At 38.1% G+C, this 24,215-nt stretch overlaps 2 protein-coding genes across 2 annotated transcripts; one reads left to right on the top strand and one right to left on the bottom strand.

Annotated features, from left to right (window-relative positions):
• Nucleotides 1-1,941: 1,941 nt before the first annotated feature.
• LOC139723636 (adenine DNA glycosylase-like) lies at nt 1,942-13,225 on the bottom strand. The gene is made up of 12 exons (XM_071634864.1): nt 13,186-13,225; nt 10,968-11,077; nt 10,030-10,140; nt 8,898-8,939; nt 7,711-7,896; nt 6,666-6,763; nt 5,391-5,635; nt 4,667-4,770; nt 4,198-4,270; nt 3,488-3,636; nt 2,344-2,541; nt 1,942-2,031 (listed from the first exon to the last, which is right to left on the bottom strand). The coding sequence occupies exons 1-12, from the start codon at nt 13,223-13,225 to the stop codon at nt 1,942-1,944; spliced, it is 1,446 nt and encodes a 481-aa protein (XP_071490965.1).
• A 630-nt stretch (nt 13,226-13,855) lies between these two features.
• On the top strand, nt 13,856-19,633 carry LOC139723640 (target of EGR1 protein 1-like). Its single transcript, XM_071634868.1, has 5 exons — nt 13,856-14,004; nt 14,736-15,021; nt 16,510-16,769; nt 17,630-17,813; nt 18,776-19,633. The coding sequence occupies exons 1-5, from the start codon at nt 13,856-13,858 to the stop codon at nt 19,520-19,522; spliced, it is 1,626 nt and encodes a 541-aa protein (XP_071490969.1). The 3' UTR covers nt 19,523-19,633.
• Nucleotides 19,634-24,215: the final 4,582 nt, after the last annotated feature.

The following is a 24,215-nucleotide window of genomic DNA, read 5'->3' as shown; positions in this document are numbered from 1 at the left end:
AACGATTCACAGACATAAGCAGTCAAATCTTATTACCTTGTACACTAAGATGCTATGAGATTGTAAGGCAGGTGGTTAAATCCCATTTTATTGAGTAGGAAAGTGTAAGCGTCCATGACGACTTGTTTATGTTTAGGTTATAGCACCATATGGTTTCGTTGGTGGTGGTATTTGTGCAAGTAGAAGAAAAATTGGTTTTTGTACTGACAAGGTTATGTATTGTGTTTGTTGCTGCACTAGGTCTCTACGATTTGGGGAGAATTTAAGGGTTTTACAGAAGGAATATTTATGTGGTGCACATGGCATAGTTTCCGATTATAAATTGGTGTAATAAACTGTATTGTTTCTACACCATTTCTTTTTAGGTTTTTGATGCCTGGCCTGATCTGTTGAAATGCCACTAGTCTGTACTATAATTCAACCTCACGACCCATGGCATCCACCTACCATGCTACCCCAATAACACAACTTGCTCTCTCCCACCAACCAATACCCCTATCTCCATCCACACCCCTTTAAAAAATAGTCAAACTGCTGAGGTATTTGGCACATTTTCATCAAAGTTTCAAACATTACAAAATCTTAATACAGGAAAATGGTAAAAAGTGCACATGATACATTCAATACATTACACTTGTGCGGTCTACCATTGACATCAATCACAAATTATTACATGTACAATGGAAACTTTATTTACAGAGATCTGATGCAATAAAACCTCCCAACACAACCATGAAAAAAACTCTTTTCTATGGTCTTCATACAGTCAACCTCCCCTAAGTCAAATTGAAAGGGACCACAGAAAATCTTACAACTTACAGGAATATCGACTTACATAGCACCATTAACACATGTTTACATCTACCTGGTTAAAAATTTTCATCCACTCGGCCAATGCGATGGCAACTCAAGTGAAGTTAACTGCAGAATGATTTTTTTTGTTTGTCTATGTGCTACTGATCTAATAAAATGCCTGATGTAATGACCAAATTACCTTGCCTGAAGGACCTCCTTATCCAAAGTTTCCACATATTTACTCATACTGTTTGTTTTCTCAATTACTTAGCAGCTTCGTCTTTCAGGACAGTGCAAATACGAGATGACCATGAAGCCACCCAAAAGCTGTGTACCTAACATAACATGAATACACATACTGTACTACTATAGATCTTTTAACAGAGGTAGACAGACAAAGACTCTACAATGTTATACTATGTTAGATGGAAGACATACTAGAACAAACAATCATACAATGGTTATGGGTACATTGTTTTTTTTTTCTTTTCGAAATATTCCACACAGACGAGCCAATTTCCATCACTATGACAACTTAACCAATGCTGCACACTGACACTGGTCTGACAGTCCCTGACCAGTAAAAATCACTGTCAGACCAGTAACTTTTTCAGGATGGACCAGCAAAAAATGGCAAAACTAGGTACGGCTGTACCTACAGGGAGGTGTTTCAGAAAGCTGTTCGTAAAGTTAAGAACAACTTACGAGTGACCGGTGATCAGTTCTTGTGCTGAATTATGGAAATTCTTATAAGTATAGCACATCAGAACTAATATCAGTCTCTCTTAAGTTGTTCGTAACTTTACAAACTGCTTAAAGACAAGTTGGACCAGTAGAAAAAAATGGGTTAGTGTGCAGCCCTGACTTAACATAGACAAATTTGACAGTCCACAACCATATGAGGGAAAATGCATAAAGCAGAACCATCTGAGTACTTCTACCAATTCGAGCCCTGAGATTTGACACTGGAATATAAAATCTAACAATATGCATTTTCATCATTTACCAACCACCAACAACACTTTTTAAGTGCAGTCCCACTACAACTGAACCTAGTGGTGATTCACAGTTTAGGTGGTTGAGGATATTGGCTGAGGTCATTGTGCTTTGTGACGATCATTGCAAATATTGACACCAATTCAATATTCATTTCTTGGAGAAGAATGACTCCAGTTTTCTCTGTTTTGACACCTTTCCTCCTTCTTTCCCAACTGGCCTGCACCTCTTGCTCTGATTCTGGAATGACAAGAAAACAGAGATAAAGAAAGATAAATTGAAGAAATTGTGCACAAGTATACATTTGGAAATAAATGCAGCACATAAGCATGCTGTAAAACCTAATCTCTCAAGAGCAATATCAAACAAACATAACGTATATTTAAATTTAGCCTATTGGCTAATCTGAAAAGTACCCTAAGAGATATACAAGTGTAGTTGGACTTACATTAACACAACAGTAGATTTTATTCTCTAGTCAATGCCTGGATAGAATTGGACATATTTTCTTGTTATGAATTGTCAAAAATATGCACATGTTTTCTAGGTCACCTTGCTTTTGGTGTCGAACGCGTTGAACACTTTTTTCATAGCTGTAGATACAGCCATGTCTTTCATGGTGGCCTTGGATACCCACTGGTAGTTTGGCACATCATGTGACTTGTCACATGGTTCCCTGATGTCACATGACTTGGCTTGGAAGCTCTCAACCTCATAGGTTTGATGTATGTGAGAGAATATGTGGATGACCTGCCAACAAAAAGAGGATGAAAATGATGATGTAAAATACGAAATTTGGAATCTTTGATGTCCTCCCACTTCCTAGGGTGCAAGAGCATCCTACTCATACAGACTCCAACTCTCCCGCTTTCGACGGGAGATCTCCCGCCGAAAGCCCATTTTTGTAAAACCTCCTGTTCTCCCGAGATTGAGATTGAGATTTAATTTCTCCTGCCCTGGCTCTGTGTCTCCTGCTTGAAATGATTCCTTACTAAGTGTCATTGTATGTTGAAAACTAAGCCTGAGATAGCACGAGAGAGAGCATCTAGAACCCTAGATCTTCCAGGGCCCTGAACCCCGGCCGCAAGGATCTTCGCGCTTCACGCTCGTGATGTGCACTTTGCGCACATCAAGTTGGAGTCTCCTGTTTGCTGGGGGTTTCAGGCGGGAGAATCTCCAGATCAGAAGGTGCTTGGGGTTGGAGTCTCTGCTCATAGTTCTTTATAGGAGTCGACCCAGAATGGACGATGTATAATCCTTCCTAGGACTGACATACACAGTGTACCCGAAAAAAAAAGTCCATGTCTATCTGTGTGTTGGGAGCGACGACTACACCTAACCTAACCTATCATCCATTTCTGCACACCAGCAGCCTTGCGCTGACATCCCATGCATGAACATGTAGAAACATGCTATCATGTGCACATGACTGGTGTGCAATTCAATATCACGAAGTGTCAGTGGAGTTCATGATGATGATGAAGACAATAGTATCAATGACAATCATAATGGGATAACAAGATGATTTCATTAATAATAATGGTTATAATAATAATAACAATAATAATTATAATAACGATAATCATCATCATCATCACCATCGTCGTCATCATCATCACCATCAGCATCATCATATTTATGATAGTAATAAAAAAATAAAAATAGAGAAATAGTATTAATTTGACCAGTGAGTTACCTGATCCACATGCCTCCTAGCAGTGATGCTTTCAAAAGTCACATGGAGGTTATCGGTGAAGTAGGCATCCATCTTGTTTCTCCTCTTTTGGATTGGAGTGTCATCTGTGACAGCCACACTGGGGAATTCCCACATGCCAGCCAGCAGTCCTATGGTGGGGGACAACCACAAATCAAATATCTGAGAGTCCAGACTTTCTTGCAAGGTTATAATATTTCTGGTCACTGAAAGATGTTGTTCACAGGTTTTCTGGTGAGATGAGTATTGCTACTTATTCATTTGCATGTTCTTAAAAGAGACACGAACCCCAAATATATATGTGGACTAAATGAACGCTGAAATATTCATCAAACACGTTAGTGAAGATTGAGGTAAATTGGATAATTCTTTCAGAAGTTATGACCTTCTAAAGTTTTGCTATTGCCATCATTGGATAAGAAGACTACAGCAAACTCTAAAGGTTTTTAAACGTCACTAATGTGTTCTATCAATAATTCTGTATTTCCTCTACATATATTTGGGGTTCATTACTCTTTAGACTTGATGCTATAAAGGGTTACTATTTTACAGATCATGTTTATTCATAGATTTATAGATCGTTTATTCATTTTTCATTCATTGATTGATATGACTATTTATATATTTATTGATCTATGAATCATAATGATCTATTCTCTTATCGTGGAGGAATCAAATGAATAATGGCTAACCTGTTTCTGGACGTTGAACCATGAGGAATTCCGTTCCCTTGCCGCCTAGTCTCTCCACAATGCACACGGCATGCTGTACCAAGAAAACCACAACAGAAAAAAAATATTTCGGACAGAGAGTTACATCTCACAATCAAAGCTGTCGATCATTGATAAATAGAAATGTCACTACGGCGACTGGTATGCCTCCGCCATAATGCATGGTTCTCCTAATAGGGTCTATAATACATCTTGACAATGTGCGCTGACAGTTTACCATAATTGGTAAAATATAAAAATGACAGGTTTGTCTCAAATGTGTTGAATTTTCACTTTCCTTTCATTGGATGAATGGCTATATTATCTATGAGTGCAGGTATTAGGGAATTTGAGAATTTTTACTTGACTTTTGACCCTTTCATAAGTTTATGCATTGAGTAATTTTCAAGGTATGGAGAAAAAAAAATAATGTCAGTATTAAATATCTTACAACTTGTTGCTTGGGTGGCTTCTTCTTTGGTTTCCTTGGGTAGTTCATTACTCCAGCAGTGTCATCCCATGGATCCACCAAACAAAGAGAACATTTCTCAGCAACTGTGTAGATGCAGAAATACAACCACAGAAAAATTTGAAATTCTAAATAAAAAAATCAAACAGCAACAACAACAACAACAAAAAAATACTGAGGACATGGGCATAACCCAGTAGAACATGTACTAGGTAAATCAGAGGAATGTGACTATTCCATGGAGATTTGCATACTCTTACATCCCTTGACTTTCTTCACTTCATTGCTTATGATTCTTTGACATGTTTTTTTTTTTTGTGTAAATTCATTAGTAACATCTTCTGCTAATTGTGGCTATGAGATGCCTGACTCCAACATTAATTGCTTTGAAAGTAAAATTAAGACTTACTGAATGATTCTAAGAGGTATAGGTAAGCAAAATTAAGACCTGAATGTTATATTTTGGGCTGACAACCTCTAAAAAAGCAGATTGAACCCCCCCCAAACAAGACAAACAAACACTCCAAAAAAACTTGCTGGTGCACAATACGAAATAAAACACAGTGAATGTATTTTTTTGTGTGTGTCATTTTGTCATACTTCCAAAAAAAGCACTCTGCTGCTTGGAAAAGCAGCAAAGACATCACAAAGTAGCTAGGGTAAAGTTTGAACAGTCAGATGCACGGTCCATGCCAGGGTCACTTACGACACTCAATGTCCCTGATCTCATCTTCTCTTGACCCGTTCTGACATTTGACCTTTGAACCACCGAGCCTGGATTGGCACTCTCTCTTTCTCTGTTCGACCTGTTGTAAGGCCCTGCAGTGGGTCCTGATGGGACAGGAAGCACACTGGGGGTTCTTTGGGAGGCACACGGTGGCTCCCAGCTCCATCAGCGACTGGTTGAAATCCCCGGGGCGGTCTGGGTCCACGAGGGCATTGGCCAGCTCCCTGTCATAAATGTTGGAATAGCAGGCAGCATGCAGATTTATCAGCTTTAGCCACAATCCATTCCTGAAATTCTTGCAAAGAAGGTGCAAGATGGTTCGTTTGTGGGAACATGTCACAGTCAAGACCAAGAGCACAGGTGACAAAGTCCAAGGATAAATTATAAATCCCAAAGTGGCTGTGTGCTACAATTAGTGGACAGGGAGAGGGTTCACATGTCAATATTAAAGCAGAGACTCCCCCCCCCCCCCCCTTTACACACACAACACACACAACACACACACACACACACACACACACACACACACACACATCAAGGCTTGCCACGAGTTGCTTCACCCAGGTATTTACTACTTTGAATGTATTAAGTTAAAAATGGAAATTTGAGGTGACTAAGCCTTTAATATGTATGGGGCAAAGTGTATGGAAAATGACAAATTTCTTTGAAACAAAGTTGTTAGCTATCTGCTCCACAAAGAAATAATATTATTCATCATAAAAGATTCCATATCCATGAGAATGATATACCATACTTGACACACATTTTGTGAATGTGATATTTCATGAACTGGATCTTGTAAGACAATTCTGGGAGCGCTTAAATTCACAATCAAGAACTACCCTGAGAGAATGGAAAATAAGCAGTATTCCTTTTCAGGAAAAAAGCTAGAGATTTCCCTCCTTGGAGATAATTTACAACACATTTGCGAGTTGCTAATTTCATGAATATTGGTTGACTTGCGAGCTGCATGAAAATCAAAATCAGCAAACTATAGTGCACATAAAATATAGAATAATCAACTGGTTCACATAAGAAACTAGAGATATCTAATGATACGGTCACTATAAGGCTACGATTGGGCACAGTGCTCCCATGTGGGATTTTGGTGGACATGGACAGATGTTTAACTCCACATGAGAAAGTAAAGTGTTTTCATCCTTAAAGGGAAGAACACAATATGAACATTCTTTCTATACCCTCACACTACAAAAGTTGTTAATAAATAGGTGACATGGGATGTAGTCCACTGACCATATAGCTGCCATGACAACCTGACTGGTTGAGTCTGCACCGATCCTCCTCAGCCTAGACAAAACTCTGATCACATTCCCATCCACAACTCCTGTAGGCTGAAAGTATTAAATAGGACCATTTCCACAAACAGATAAATTTAACAAAAAGCTGTATGTTCCCAAGAAGTATGGCATACATACTAATGAAATAAATTTCAATCTATAGTAGAATCACTGTATGCTGGAAATATAGAAAAGGCCACATATGGGTGCATTTAGCAAAAACTGCATTTTTGATTTAACAAAACGCCATGCTCACTAATGAAACATGAGTCTGTCTAATTAAGTAAGAAGGGAAGTGATGTTTAACTCCTAGACATTACTATGCAATATACAATGTTTGCTGGGTATTAGACATTATAACTCACAGGGCATCAGATTCCTCCTCCTAGAAAGCATTACTTTCCACGTACACAATGTGTTATGCTCTTCAGAATCTTACATAAGCAAATGGTCACTACTTTGCATGACTGTGACCATGCAATACTGTAACACAGTAATAACTTTTTTTTTTAAACTGATTGACAAACTGCACTTCATTAACATTTTAATAAGCACCAACTATTCAGTGTTTCAGTAGTAGCATGATAACCATAGATATATATATATATAGCCATGATACATACTCGGTTTGGATTTATTTACATTAATGAAGGGGAATTTGTTGATCAGTTGCAATAAAGTCAACTCAATGCAAGAAATAATTAATTTGAATAATTAGTTTTTGTTGGCAACACATTAGCCTCTGTCTTCCTGGAGCATTGTAATTTGATAAGTTTTGTTTTTTGATTCCAAGTATTACAAAATGTCTTTACCTCAAATCATCTTCCAGATGACACATGATTCACCTACATTATGAAACTTGTTACAAGTATATTCCCTGAAATGCCTTTCAGACACAAGTTTCAGATGCCAATTCTATTTTGTGGCTATTCCACTATCCTCCATCAAACACCATAATCATAGCAGAATAGACCTACAACGAATTCAAAATAGGCATCTACCTCATCAAAGGCAATGGAAGCTATGGCGCCTGCTGTGTAGCGACCAACACCTGGAAGCTTCTTTTGCAGCTGTTCAGCATTCTCTGGTATCCTCCCTCCGAGTTCATTCTGGACCTTGAAGGCGCCCTCCAACAGACGTTGACCTCTGGAGTAGTATCCAAGCCCCGACCACATTTCTCTCACCTCCTGAACCAGGGAGTTCGGGGGAAAAGGGAGAATAAAGAGAATGAGTACAAGCCAGGAGTTGCTGATAGGTAGATACTTCCATCAAGAATTTCGTTTTTGACCCGTTGAGGATGAGTCCCGAGTATACTTGGGCAAGGGTCTATGGGAAATGTGTGCTTTAGCAAAATCAGCTCAACCTCAATGGGTGAACTCTTTATGTGCCACAGTATAAACCCTGTGTGTGCCACATTATTCTGAGACTGCAATACTGGCATGCTTTGGGAAAACATTTTGTGTTTAATCTCCATCTAACTTTTAAGAGATTTTTGTTATGCTGGACATGCAATGAGCAAATTTGTAGAGAAATTTCCAAGCGAGGCTTTGATGTGAGTGTTATGACAAGTCTATGTTTATTTTCCTTTCAAATGACCAGTAAGTACAATACATGTATTGTCCAGGCATGACTTTTGCTCATAAAACAGTGACAGAAACTTAGGATTCACTCGAAAATCCAACAGGGAATACTGCTTGATATTCAATCACAACACATGCAATATACATGTGAGAGGAATGGGATCACAAGTGAAGCTTTCATTGTATTGTGGCATTTGGCGCTTCTCCGATCGGTTTGGACTGGTCTGTGCGTTTGAGCAAATATGCGAAGTTGGCACGCCGTTGACTGAGCTGGGCGTGCGAACGTGGCACATGAAAGTACCTCTAAAGAGTAAACTTAATGTTTTGACATGAAGCAGATCATTGACCATTTGAGAATACATTGCTTTTTAACCAGTCCTGTGACAACCAGCTCTTTAATATATCAATCTATCTTCTCTTTTGTTGGTAGTGTTTGTGTGCCAAATATGCACAACATGTCAGGTGTGAAACATAAAATTTGAGTTTTGTAAGTTATGAAATTTGAAGCTTGAGTTCTTCATTGAAAAGAATCCCTCAAAGACTGTCAAATATAAGCACACTGCATCAAATTGTATGTTATCACAAAATGTTTGCATAGGCATACTGACCTCTAGTGTAGCCTTGGACAGCGATGGAAGTGTGGGCCATTTCTGTCCAGTTAAAATGAAAAAATAAGACCAAGCATAAACCAGCTGAAACAGAACAAGCTAGAAAATGAATATTGAGTCTTATTTCCCCTTCATTGTGATGGAAAAGAATCATTTACTAGTCAGAGTTGACGGGGGCATATCAAAACACATTTTATAGTAAAATTTGCAGTTCAGCAGTTGCCACTACCCAGTGTAAACACATGGTTTATTTTTACCAAACACAGAAAAATGTCCCTTCTTTGATTGCTTGGACTGGGTGGGATGTTTTCCTGTACAAACTGAGTTTTTTCCTGCTTGTGTCTTTGATATTTCATCCACTTTCCATTAAATACACCCACATTTTATTATTCCATTTCAATAAATGTACCATTAAGGTTGTTTTTTTAACATTGATTTTTTTTTCTCCAATTTTTCCATTTTTGATAATCATCCCTCTATTTCTTCTCCCTTAGCATGGTATATAATCATGTATATTTGCAAACATGCAGATACTGATCGATTCATTACTATTCAACCTACATGAAAATAAAGATTTGGCTTACTAGACACCAGAAGAGGAAACAACTGTCATGGAAAAATAAACTCTTGGTTGGTTAGTGTTATGTTGTTCTTTATGGCGGCTTCACATTGATACTTCAACTATCTGCTCTACTGATAAACTGTAAATATTTTGGGCAAAACTGAGGCACGATATTTTGACAAATTATTTTTTGATAGAGTGATTGATTAATGAATGAATTTATGCTTTAATCAAGAATATGTTAAAGTACAGGAATATTAAGAAGGGTGCACTCTAAATAATACATTGTAATGCAGTGCAGTGTTGCATTGCCTAATGGTCTTTTCAAAGATAGTCTTGTCGGAGACTAAGTCCCTTATCAACAAAGTTGAGACTACTGAACTTGTAGACTCTTACAGAGGTGGTGGGAAAATAATATATGTACAGATAGTATGTGTTACGAAAAAAAGAAAGAAAAGAAAAGGAGAAGAGCTGGATAAATGCAGGAAGGAAGGCATGACTGCATCTTTTTTTGAAAAAGAGAGAGAAAAAGAGGATTTTGTGTTTTTAAAAAATGCACAAGAGGCATACCTTCATCCATCTGTTATAGTAATCTATCACCGTGGCAACCTGTGTCTGCTGGAGCATGATTTCTGAGACCCAGACAGCATAGGCATGTTGGTTGGAATCATCCTTTTTCATCTATTTACGAGGATTCAAATGGTAAATGTGTCAAAACAAATTACGATATATAAAGTCACTACAACATGACATTTAAAAAGAGTAAATTATTCAATCATTCTACTTGCAATAATGTGTGCATGCACATCTAGATAGTCAATTCTTCATGACTTTCATACCAAATCTAAGACCACATTTGTTCAGATTAATTAGAGTGATTTGATAACTTGCTCTACCTTTTCATTTTCTGTTGTTTCTGTGATCCTAAATGTGTATACACTATTGCACTTCTCTGATATCATTTGTTTCTTGTAATTCTACACTGCACTATATACTAGTAGAACTGCATATTGAGCATCCTGTAAAAAATTGATACAGCATCTTATAAACATCTATTATGATTTCTGATATAGGCCTACATAAGACAAATTAAGAAAATCAATGCATTTGCTTTGTGTAGAACATATACCCAGTATTTGAAATAAAACAATATTTAACGTACCAGTACCTTTATATTTAGTGGATGTTTCAATAGAAGAGATTGAGTTATAAGAATGAAGATTATACAGTTGTAGCCGAATCTTCTACCTAGGGGATTATGTATGCCATGTATAAACACCACGAAAGAAAATAGGCCATAAATCTTATCAAAAACACAAATTTCTTGTCAACATCTTGGCAATAATTATTTGCACTCTGGGGTACCTTACAAAGACAATTAAATTATACAAAGAGTGCACATTGAGAGTGTATGAAAAGCTAACTTAGAATGTAAACTCAATATTACAACAGGATCACTGTTGGAGCAACTGTTTTGTCAATGATGGGTGAGACTTTACTCTACTTACATTTCTCCATGGCAGATCCCTTTTGTTTTCATCATACCATTCCAACATAGCCTTCCTCAGGTGATGGATTTCATCATTGTCAAGACTGTGGATGCTTCCCTCTTCATTCACTGTGAAAAACAACAACAAAAATACATACAGTACACAAGATTCATGGATGGGTCCCACAACTGAAATATTTAAAAAAAAAAAGTGTACAGTGTGCTATGTAAGTAATTCAAAACCTTGACACCTTCCTCACTTTGAAGATCACTAAGAAAAGAGGTGTGGGGATTGCTTATTACATCTGCAAGCGATTCTACTTGATGACACTTTGTAAATATTCAAATACAGGATTTCTCTCTTTTTTTTTGGGGGGGGGGGGGGGGAGGGGGGAGGGGAGGGGTGGGGGAAGGGAGGGTAGTGGGAGAGACAAAGATTACTTACCACTATATCCAGACAATCAGGTACAGTCTATCAGATGTTCATTCAAAATGTACAATTTTATAAGATACACTTTTACTTGATGAAGAAGAATATTCAATAAAAAAAAAAAAAATCAAATGACCGGGTCTGTGTGTTTGACAGTGTGTCCAGTAGCTGCTTAGGAGTAACTCCTGCACAATGCATTGTGTAGCTGCAAGCAGATCTACTGTAAAAGTGATTTCTATCGCATACAGTTACTTTCATGGTTTCCATCAGTGCCAACTTTTTCACGGTCGGCAAAATCTGTGAATTCACAGTCAGCAAACACTGCTTTATTTTGCACATGAAAACCCAAACTATAATCCAATTATTCTTTTATCTATCAAATAGAAATCAAAATTAAATGCAGGCTTACCTGAAATTCCGTCTCTCAAGTACTTTATAACATGCTTATAAAGATGTAATATCCATAATGCACGGAATCTTTGTGTGCGCATGTGCGCAATAGTGTTGTAACAAGCGGCGAGTTCAAAACATTTCCTTGCTTAGTTAATTTTGTGCGACTTTTCAAAACATTTTTGCGTGATGTTAAATTCGTGGATTGACCTCAAAGCGCAAAAATAAAACCACTGCGAAAGAGACCACTTTTACAGTGTACTTAAAAGCATATGGATCCATCATATCAATGGCCCCATCACTTCTCCCAAACCTGATTACCCAGAGGAATCATACTCATTAAAAGCTGTACAGTGTATTAACTCTTTATGTGCCATGGTGGAAACCCCCTGTGTGTCATGTTATTCTGAGACACAAATGTAGTCATGCGTTGGGAAAGAATTCTGTTTTTTCCAATTCGTATAACTTCTACAAATTTCTGTTAAGCAGGACATAATAGCGAGCAAAGTTAAAGAAGAATGCCAGATTTTGCTTCCATATACAATATATAACAATTCTATTTTCAATTTTTCTTTTGAATTACCAGTTGCTACATTTCTCTAAAGGCATGACTTGGCAAGACTTCCATATGTACCCCCCGCTATGTGTCATGTACATGATGTAAGTAACATGAATAAGTTTAGGTGGCGTAGGGATTAGGATTAGAGTTTACTCAGTTTTAGGACTACATTAGGGTTAGGGTTAGGGTTAGAGATAGGGTAACATTGATCTCGGTGTCCTAGGGAAATGCGGACTTCAGAGGAAGCTCATACAACAATGTACAATGTAGGTGTATAATAGTGGGGTACATATGGAAGTCTTTAAGAGTTAAAATACAAAAAACAAAAACAAAACAAAAACAAAAACAAAAACAAAAACAAAACAAAAACTGGCAGAGTAATACCGAGTAATGCACCCAAGGTATAGAGTGTTGTGAACATTTATAACCATGCAGGAAGCTTATTCTTGGGGTTTTATATCAAGGTCTAAGGAGGAATACCTCCTGCCAGCCTAGCTCCTTGACTATACAAGCCACTTTCCTCTGATTTCAAATCACAACTTGCAAGCCTCCTAGTCCTCTGATCTCACAGCACATGATCTGTTCTGTTGCTGAGCTTCTTTATTACCAACTGAGCTTCTTTACCATTACCAACTGAGCTTCTTTACCATTACCAACTGAGCTATCCGGCTTGTCGTTCTGAAGTACATGTAGACATGTAGAGCCTATTATACGTTAGTTGTTGACTGGATAGTAGTAGGGTCTCCAGATCTTGCAGTCGATAGACCTACGTCTTTCATGATGAGTATTCTCGCGATTGATACAGTCACAGGATTTATACACTTACTTTACAGCTGAATAGTATCACAATTGACTCACCTGACCTAATGCTGAAGGTCTGCTTTTTGTTCTTCTTCATTGTACAAGCGAAATTACGCTGCAATACCACAAGGCGCCTCGAAAATACGAAAACCATTTATTTAATCCAAGCTGAAATCACAATTATCCACCGGCGCCATTCTCTCGGATACACATCCATGCCATGGGACTGGTTGTGTTGGTGTACATGTACTCACCTCCCTGGCCTGGTGCACGGTGTAGCTAGCGAGGCAGGGAGCACGCTCGCATGGGTTGTGTTATGCAATTTTAGACGAGCGCGCGCTTTCTTCGAGGGAAAATCCCGGTATATACCAATATTATTTTGGGTAATGTGAGGGACTCAATTATCTTTGTGGATATTATTAACACGTACAAAGGGATGATGGGACCATTAATCAAATAACCTGTATCAAACCAATACTATCCATAATAAATGTAATCCTATCATATATAAAAAGTTGGAAATTAGATGGACAAATATTTTTATAAACCTACTGCTATCCCTCATTGTTACTGACTTTCCCGTGTGGTGATACTATCTGGGTACCAACGTTGATAATACGACGTACGACAGCGCAGCGCAGGTAGGATTCGTCCGGTTACTTTGTCATGATGTGGGTTCTTCAGTTCGCCTCACTGAACGTGCGGAAGCGCTAAAAAGCAAAGCAAAATGACGTTAAATGTACCAATTATTGACATTCATCGAGACAACTTCACTGATTTTTGGCCTGCGATCAATTTAGCTATCCAGACAGCCTCATTCATCGCCATTGATGCAGAACTGAGTGGCTTAGGATGTCGTCGAAATCTGATGGCCAAGTAAGCTGTTCAATCACCAGTGATCACTCAGTCCGAGGTGTTGATATTGATGTCTGAGATGGATGAGGACAGTGCAATGAGGATGAGATGGATGCCGTTGCTTTTGTTTTCTTTTGTATGTACCTAGATTAACATGGTCATGGAGTATGGTAGAAATGTTATGTTTGTGTGATAAGAAAAAGTGATTTCATGAGGTTAGACATGAGAAAATTTGACTGGGCCTACAACCCGAGATTGATTGGTATTTGAATGTGGAGACTTGTGAGTGTTTATTCGGCTAAGCAAGTGGCTTATTTTCCGTTTTTCGATCGCCCGAATTGCATGTAAACCACAGCCTCACAGGAGCAACCAGAGATTATCAGATTAAGCTGTAATTGAGCCTGCTCTATTTTCACATTCTGTCCATGATTAATGCCAACTTTCAAAACAGTAGCAATCATTATCCTTTCAAAATATGATTAGAGTTAAAAGTGAAGAATGTGCCATTTTCAAGAAATGAGAAGGGACCTGTGTCCTGATCTCACTAAATTTTCGTTACGAAAAAAGAGAAATGTAGAAAAACTGCTTAAAACACACTTTCCCATTCATTCCATGATCCCAAACTTAGGAATGATGTAGATGATTTTAGAAGATAGGCTCTTTCAGATGATATGAAAAACTCAAGTTTAACTTGGTTGTTTTACCAGCAGTTGAAATGTCACATATTTACTCTCTTTTGTTAACTATTCTAGGTCTATAGAGGACAGATACAGATTCATTTCTGAGGTGGCCAAAACCAGGTCAATTTTGTCCATCGGGATTTCATGCTTCAGGCTGCTAGAAGATCAAGGGAATGAGAATACAACAGTCAATCCACCAAATCAGCTGAAGTTTGTGGCCCAGACCTTCAACATCTTGACCTTGTGTAATGAGGATTACATGGTAGAGCCCGGCGCCTTGCAGTTCCTGGTTGGTCATGGCTTTGACTTTAACAAGCAGTACTCCAGTGGTGTGTTGTACTACAGGGGTCCTGACAAGGTGAGTATTTGTGTGTTTGAAAATATCTACATGGTAATCATGGTGTCTCTTCCATGCTTGTGAGCAAGTAACTACGACCAGCAGCCCCATACGCATAGCGTAATGGGGCTACGCATTGTAGCATTCACGATCATGACAGATTAGTATAGCGGACAAATATCAACTTAAAATCGAAAAATTTCTTCAATTTAAAGACTTACCAGTAAATTTGAAGTATTGACAACAGGGTTCGTGCAACATTTAGTTCTGCCAATAGTCCCTTTCTGTTCAAATTGATGACTTAATGTGACTCGATCCAGAGGAACCTGGGAGAACTACACTGAATTGACGGCCAGCGCATGCGCACACAGACATCTTATCCAGTCAATGGATTTGGGTTTGTGCGCATGTGATGTGTGCGCATGCGCTGGCAGTCAATTCAGTGTAGCTCTCTCAGGTTCCTCTGGACCGAGTCATATTAAGTCATCAATTCGAACAGAAAGGGACTATCGGCAGAACTAAACGTTGCACGAACCCTGTTGTCAATACTTCGTATTCAAATTTCAATGGTAAGTCTTCAAATTGAAGAAATTTTTCGATTTTAAGTTGATATTTGTCCGCTATACTAATCTGTCATGATCGTGAATGCTACAATGCGTAGCCCCATTACGCTATGCGTATGGGGCTGCTGGTCGTAGTTAGTGAGCAAGCTACTTACCACAGGACTGGCAGTTTGAAGTCCTGTCGAATGAGAATCAAGTGCTATGGCAAAGTCCAAGGGGACTTGAACAAGAGACCTTATGATTAAGAGATTATGGCCTTTTCCACTGGGCCACATAATGGCTCCTAAGTCTGTTCATCTAGTACGTGGGGTTTCAACAAGCCTGCCAACCTTAGCAAGTGGCCTTGGTCTTATTTTTAGGCTAAAATCACTGATGTACAGTCTGAATTTCGGCTCATTTATGTTCAGATGGCAAATGGTTGCAAATCTTTCCAAAAATTGTATATGATGTGACTTTTGCATGAAGACAACCAAATTAATGAATGGCTTGTCTTACAATAGATTTCTGAGAAATGTAATGTTCATGCCTGTTTGCTTTTGTTGTTTTTTTCGTCAAACTATACCTTCCAATTCTGTTGTAATTTGCCTAAGTAGGCCTCACTAATGGCTCCACAAGTTCACTTGCTTCTATGTTTGTTTGTGTTTGTGTTTTGTTTTGTTTTATTTTTGCTTACAGTTTGCTGGTCTTGGCAAACAAATAATTGATAGGAATATGTGACTTCATAGCAAAACACATTTTCTTTTAAAAGTTATAATTTCAATCAGCTTTGCTTAAGATATAATGCCCATTGCTTCCTCTATTTGTGTACGATTACTGTGATGAATATTGTCTCTGAATGTAACCTTCATAATTGTAATTTCCATAAAACACAGAAACCATGACGGTATGCTTGCCCACAATGTACAACATCACTTTCACTTCTTTTACATGTTTCCATTACTTTCAGCCAGAGGATAAATCTTGGCCATCTGTCAGGCTTGTTTTCAATCAAGTTTTGGCTTCGAAGAAGCCACTGGCTCTCCACAATGGGCTCGTCGACCTGGTCTTTCTCTACCAGAACCTTTATACCAACCTGCCTCCGACCAGCGCCCAGTTTGTAGCGGACCTCAGTGAGATGTATGCAGGGGGCATTTTTGACACAAAGTATGTGGCTGAATATGAGGCTAGAATGACAGCATCCTACCTGGAATTTGTCTTCCGAAAAAGGTAACTTCTATTGACTTTGCTGATGTATAATGGAAGGAGGTTACATGTGATAATCTTTCCTGAATCTTTTTGATTGAAAGAAGATAAATAGAGACATTTCTATTTAATGATGGGCATTGATATTTATTAAAGAATTGCTTTTGCAAGCTTCACTTGACTTCACAGCTTTTGTCACATAATTGTAATGATTGATATGTCATGCCCAAATAATTTTACTCATGCTCTTCTTCCAATTGTCAATTGGTATAGATCTGACTATGGATTTCTGAAATTAGAAGAGGGAAATTAGAGAATTAAACAGAATCAGTATTTTTTTTCCTCCATACTTGTATCCATTATGCCAGCAAATGATATACCTGATTGAATTTTCTTCATCAAGTTCCATTGTTTTGTTAAATTTCTATTGTCATGCACAACTAAAGATAGCCATCAAAGATTGTTTGTGTTTGTGTGTTTTGACTTGGGTAACTTCTATGGAACCATAGGTTATAGGCCTATGGAGATCATAACAGAAGTCTGGAATATGTTGTCAAATCCACCAATCAATGAAAAACAACAACAGCGACCAAGATTTAAAGTCATTCCAAACATAAAATAATGTAATGCAGCATACTGAGGAAGGTACATGTAAAAGGAATTGGTGGAGTTTCCACACTTTTAGTGTTTGTAAGTGTGTATGAATGTACATGTATGTTTGTATAATCTTTTATATGTACATGTATGAAATTGTATGTATGAACAATGCATACAATATAATCCAATGATGTTTATATTCTGTTGATGTGTGCATATACATGTGTATCATGAATGTATGAAAACATTAATGTTCAGTACTGCTGGTCTTCTCTATCTCCAAATAGTCAACGAGAGAATGCACTGAGAGGGCAGGATGGGTCCTGCCACACCCACATAGACTTCCCCCAGTATTCTGATGGCATTTCTGCTGTGTGCTACCAGAGTTATGTACTGCCTGCAGACTTCCTGGCCAGACACAGAGAGGGAAAGCCTGGATCCAAGTCTACACTGGTCTGCGAAGTTTATGCCGTAAGTTGTCTCCATTCACAAGTTCATTGTGAAAATTAGGTCCAGGATATCATTGAACATTACACTGTTGAGTGTAGATAACATTGATTAGCAAGTTGTTTGATGGAAAATCATTTGTACTTCATCATTATGAGGGAAATTATCAGTAATTAATGTTTTGAACATAAAATAAGAAGTGAATTTTGTGAGCAAGTTTTAATAAGAAGTATAAAGTGTTTTGTCAGAATATCGCTGTTGTTTATTCATTATGGAGGATTGAACATCTGCCCTGACTGAACAGTCAATTGGCACTTGATCCTCAACAGAGTGGGCACAAATATGAAATCATTTCTCTTTCGGTTTCTATGTCCTTCTACTTTCTATATATGTCCTTCTAACCTAAAGTAACTTGGTGTTAGAGGCAAAAGCCTCTGATTATGAAAATCTCTGTTTCAGACCTTAAGTAAGAAAATCAGGGAAAGAACAGCAAGGCATGATATTGAGGCCATGTCATTTGCAAATTAATATGTTTCCTTTATGCAATACTTTGGTAACAAAATAAAGGAAAATATGATTTTACTCATTAAACTCAGCATTTCACATCTGTCATGATTGCCTTGAAAACTTTTTGTTCCGGACAATATATGATCTAGCTTCTTTGATGACTTTTGTGTGCTGTGCTTGCAACCATTCAGATGTATGGATGAATAAACCACAGAATTTTTGTATGTGGCTTTGTGAAATGAAGCTAGTTAATATTTCTTATCTTTAACATGTCAGTAATATGTGAACAGATACAAACTTCATGCATATTTAAATCCAAAGGGGAATTTCATATTTTCTGTAGTTTAAACTAAATATTACATTTGGCAACTTTTGTCTTTGTATTATCTATCTTTGGAATGTCTACAAAACATGTAATCTTCTATAAAGTGATGATCTTTTCAGTTATAAATCATTTTGCTGATTTCTTACTACACCAGGCCCACGGCTATTGTAATAAAGGAATGAAGTGTCCCAAGTCACATGATCCGGATGCCATCCTTGATGCAGAGGAAGTCATTGCAGAGGAGAAGAAGAAGCGTAAGAGGAGGAGGAGGAACAAGAGAAATCGCAACAGGGAGGTGGAGGTGTTTGACGGAGAGCAGGATGAGAAGAAGACCAAAGAGGGTGGTGAGGAAGAGCAGAAGGAGGAGGAGGAGATGGAGGGAAGTAGGGATGTAGCCATGGAAACCGCATCAACCAGCAATGCTTGTATAGGAGACAAAGATCAAATGGAAGAGACTGGTGATAGTAACCACACAGTGTTGGCAGTGGATGGAAGTGAAGCTGGAAGCACACAGAATGGCATGGATGAAGGGAGAAAGAAAGAGACAATGAAGGTGGATCCTCTGGTCCCCAAGCAGAGTGGCAGCCATCGAGCCGGATTTGACGCATTCATGACTGGCTTCGCCACTGCTGCTTTCCTGGCGAGGTTCGGGAAGAAGGAAAGCAAGCCTGCTAGAGACCAGGACTCCTCTTCAAATGCAGGCATTGGTGATGCAGCCACGCGAGGAAGCCAGGGCCAGAAGACCGTGTCGATAATGGAACATTTTGGAGTTGGTCGTATGATCAACAAGCTGTACCTCAGCGGAAAGGAATACCCACTGGCGATAGCCAAAAGTTCCTTCACAAAGACATCTGCAAACCATAGAGAAAAGATGATTGCCATTGAGAAACTTGTGAGGTGATTAATAACTGCCAGTAGAACTGCAGAATATACAGCAGCATTTTGGCTGTTGGATGAAAGTGCCTTTGGAAGTGACTGGTGATCCATGGTACATTCCTCTGTTTTCAAGGAATGTGGAAGTTATGCCCATGGTAGAGACTGGGTTTGGTATGTAGGTATCACAGAAACCTACCTCTCACCACTCTTTTTCATGCTTTAACCCTTTACACTCTGAACTATCCAGGGCTGCCCCACCTGATAATTAAATTGATATACTGAAATGGTAATGGCTGCCCTTGCACACTTGTATGTGTGCATGTGGGATGCAATGTGTTAAGATGTGTGGTATGTGTCTCTGTCCTATTCATGTCATCTCTGTGTCATTGTAATTTACCATTTTGAAGGGATGGTATAACTTTGGTTGAGATGGGGCTTCAAGTTTCCACTTTTTTATGAGATAATGAGAAACCTCTCATGAAATGTGAAAGAGCAAACAATTCTAGGAGGAATCAAAGTTAATTTGATGAAAATTGTATTTGAAATGGCTGAGATATCCTAAAAACAAAGCAGTCCAAATGAAAGGTGGGGTCCACCTTTTATTGTATCACCTTGTTTTATCGTACTTTGTTTTTGGATTTCTCAGCCACTTCAAAACCGATTTTCATCAAATAACCCTTGAATTCCTCTTAGAATTGTATGCTTTTTAATATTCTATATGTGGTGTCTAATCATATTGCACAAACTTAAATCTGAATCCCCTATCTAAACCAAAACTGTACCATCTATTTCATTCCATAGATACACGATCAGTGTGTTTCAACCCATATGAATGTATGTGACATTTAATGCCTTATTCAGGGAGGTGTTGATATTTCAATAATCCTGTAGCTGCTGAAGGGTTATTCATGTAGTTGCACAAATGTAGCTGAAATGTATGACGCCCTAGTCTATTATACCCTCATTGCTGTGAATGTGGGGAGGTCAGATGAAACCACACGTATTTGCAGATCCTGCAGAATGTTTTATCTACTGTCAAATTGAGTGATTGTTAAGTCTGCTTGGACTCATCTGAACAGCCACCTGCTTGCGATCACAGCGAGACCTCCAGAGATAAGTTATGTTAAAAGGAACGCTGCCTTGAACTGCTGGGTAGATTTACCAATGCAGAAATATTGGTGAAGCGCTCAGGGAAAGCTTTGGAAAATTTAACTTTCCATTAAAAGTTATTTGTTGATGCTTTGTTGAATTCTGTGTGCTGCTGTCACTAGATTAAAAAAAAAGAAAATCTCCCAGATTTTGATAGGAAAATGACAGAGATAATATAAAAGAATTTTTATTTTGTGACACAAATTTAGAGCACAATGTCATTTTTCGCATCAATTTAATCTAATCTAGAAGTGCCAAATTTCTTGAACAAGCACAATTAACAAGCAGAAATTCATTTCAAGCACATATGTAGCTAAAATTTGAGAAAGTGCAAGTTCTTGACTGTATGAACTACCCAACTATGATTGAAATTGTGAACTAAACTCTCTAGATAGCATATTATGCCACGAAGAACAGAGATATTATTACATGTATCAGGGAGGTGATAGAGAAGGCTTTGCTGTTCCATGCTTCAAGCTGCTCTTCCGTCGATTTTTGACATGGAGGCCAAAGAAAAGGTTCTTGATTTTAACATATTAAGCTGTACTGTATTTCAGAGGAATTGTTGAAACATTGTACACAGCTTTCTGGCAAAGTGTATGTCATGGAATAAAATCCTTTCAGTTTGTCCTCAAATCCCCCTATTATCTATACCCCTGGACTAAGAAAAAAAGAATACACTTGAATTAGTATGTTATTAAAAAAGAATAATCATTTAACCATCTTGCGCACATTTGTGCATTATTTTGTTACATTAAGCACCTGATGATAGTAAAATCTTTCTGATTATGTGATTAGCTAATGCGTGTTAATGCATATTTTATAGAATTTTATAGCTAAAGAACTACAATATTTTAAATGATTTTTGTTCCCGTGTCCCGTTCTCTACATACTAAACAATTGCTGCCAAAAATGTTGAAACAGCACAATGCTTCTCGCTTGGTTTGTTGTGATGCATACTTATAACGAAAAATGCTGTCTTTTGATTGTAAATTTAACACCTGCGATAGAGAGCATAACTTCTCAGCGGCCCACAGTATAGGTACAAAGGAGAGACTTTCTTCTCCTCAACACCTCTGTGCATGTACAGAGCACTCCCATCATAATGAACAAGGTTATAACAAAATTTCATTTCAAGGAAGCAAATATCTTGAGTCCCAGAATAATTATCTACATACATGTACATGTATCTTGATGTACTTAAATTGATCAGCTGTAATAAAACTTTGATGTAATGGAAAACAAAAATAGAACTGTAGGCCTCTAGGACTTTGTTATAAATGTAGTGGGAGTGGCCTTGTTTTTGTTATTGTGTATGTTCCACTATGGACCAGTCTGAGTTATTATTTCCTGCATGTGGTGATACTTTGTGGTGATACTGTACAAGCTGTTATTTTCGCATACAGATATTTTCGCAAGTGAGGTCGCAGACTTGTTCGCGAGATGTTGTTTTTGTGAATGCACATCAAGGCCATCTAAAGTGCACCATTACCCTATCGCAGTGACATTTTCGTGTGTTGTTAAATTTGCAGTCCAACAGCGATTTGCAAAAATAACAGCTCATACAGTATACACATATACCACCTCTGGCATAAATTTACATTTTAATTTCAATGTCAAAATGAGTCACTATGTGGTTCACTTACCCTTGTTTTTGTTTTTTTGTTTTTTGTCGAAACTACTTGCACATGTCATATTGTTTTTTTACCGTGGAATAAAAATTGATCTTACTGTATGTTTTCAGTGTTTGCCAAATGAAGTTCCTTATTCTGTGGCGTTTTAGATCATGTTTTCAAACTTCAGATTTGTACTTGTTTATGTGAATACCAATCAGAGCAATGAGTGAGATTATTTCTAGTCACTAAATGTTTCATAAGAGCCTTTTAAATTGGTCTCACTCTAGGCAAATCCCTAAGTCTGCTCACCTTTTATATCAAAATTCATTTTCCCGAGAACCCAAGTACAGTGCACTCCCATTATAACGAACACAGTTGTAACAATCTTCAGGTTAAAACAAATTAAAAATTCATGTCACAACATAATCCGCTTTATGTCATTTATTGTTATTTTGTTCAGATATAAGGAAATTTTGATATAATGAAAGAAAACTGCTGGTCCCAAGGACTTTGTTTTAATGGAGTCCACTGTAGCATGGCATCAAGCTTCGACATCATTTCACTGAAATACAGAGCAGTTGATTATTTCTACTGTAGCTGGATGAAATTACAGCAACAAATGTATTTTTAAACCAAAGTTTATTAACTCTCAACCTTTGGCCTTGAGGATCGTATTTTTTTCCTTGAAAAATAGAAAAACAAAACAAAACAAAACAAAACCGTACAGTAGTATACCTGGACAGTCCCCCCCCCCCAAAAAAATGAAGCCATTGAGTAGTGCTTTGTCTATCACAAACACACACACACACACACACACACACACACACACACACACACACATTGGATGGACGGCTAGACCAAGGAGGTTTAAGAGATTCAACTGGTGTTAATTATTCAATAAGCTGTCAGTTTTCTTTGGATGTACAAAAGAATTTCACAGGTGCATTTGTGCCTTTGATGATCACTGCTTGATGATGCCATCTTGCGGAGCAATCTCAAGATTCATTTTTAAAGTTGACATAATGTTGGCTTTCTTTTGCTTGTTTATTCATTGAATGAAATGAAATCTCACGTAATGTTAAAGCATACAAAACAAGTTGTCCTGTTCAGACCAGTACGTATCATGTGAAAGTGTTCAAAACTGTACCATCCTGCAAAGTTGATTTTGTCCATTTCCACTTACTTCCCACAAATGAAACTGATATGACATAATCTTCAAGCATAATTCTTTGATACAGATACAGTTGAACCTCTCGTATCCGGACAAGTCGGGACCGGGGTTCATCCAGATAAGGGATTTGGCCGGATACGGGAGACTCAATGCTTTAAACATGTACATATACATACACATGTACTGATGTAGCCCATGTAGTACCACAATGTGGTACTACAAAGGGCTGCATCAGTACATGTGTATACTGCAACCTTTTCATTGTTACACTCAGTAACAGACCCCAAAATAGAGGTTCGTGTTTGCAAGAATGAAATCATTTTCTTTTATAAATTCTTGGGATGATTTACCTAAATAATTATTGTCCCCGCCGAACGAGTTCGAGCAGGGGACTATGAAACGGGCTCCGTACGTGTGTGTGTCCGTGTGTCCGTCCGTGTGTCCGTCCGTCCGTCCGTCCGTGTGTCCGTGTGTGCGTCCGTGTGTGATCAAAATCTTCAATTTGCTACTTCTCTGTCATTTATGAGCCAATTTTGATTCTGTTTGCTTTATATGATAGCACTACATGGGAGCTTTGAAACTTCTACACAGAATTTCAGTCGTGACCTTTGACCTTGACCTTTGACCTATATTGTACATTTTGCTACAAAATGCTACTCCTTCGCCATTTCTAACCCGATTTCGATTCCGTCTGCTTTATATGATGGCACTAGGTGAGGGCTTCAAAACTTCTACACAGAATTTTGACCTTTGACTTCTTTGACCTTTGACCTTGATTTTTG

This window comes from Diadema antillarum, unplaced genomic scaffold (assembly GCF_040938485.1).
Source record: "Diadema antillarum isolate AM-2024a unplaced genomic scaffold, OU_Dant_1.0 scf00000197, whole genome shotgun sequence".
Lineage (NCBI taxonomy): Eukaryota > Metazoa > Echinodermata > Echinoidea > Diadematoida > Diadematidae > Diadema > Diadema antillarum.
Note: the sequence above shows the minus strand (reverse complement) of the source record. Positions and strands in the feature narration are given on the sequence as shown.

Coding starts and splice junctions, on each gene's coding strand:
- LOC139723640 (XM_071634868.1), top strand. CDS start 13,856: ATGACGTTAAATGTACCAATTATTGACATTCATCGAGACAACTTCACT. Junction 14,005..14,735: donor CGTCGAAATCTGATGGCCAA/GTAAGCTGTTCA, acceptor TAACTATTCTAG/GTCTATAGAGGACAGATACA. Junction 17,814..18,775: donor TGGTCTGCGAAGTTTATGCC/GTAAGTTGTCTC, acceptor TTACTACACCAG/GCCCACGGCTATTGTAATAA.
- LOC139723636 (XM_071634864.1), bottom strand. CDS start 13,225: ATGAAGAAGAACAAAAAGCAGACCTTCAGCATTAGGTCAG. Junction 11,078..13,185: donor GACCTTCAGCATTAGGTCAG/GTGAGTCAATTG, acceptor TGTTTTTCACAG/TGAATGAAGAGGGAAGCATC. Junction 4,271..4,666: donor AGCCACCCAAGCAACAAGTT/GTAAGATATTTA, acceptor TTCTTGGTACAG/CATGCCGTGTGCATTGTGGA.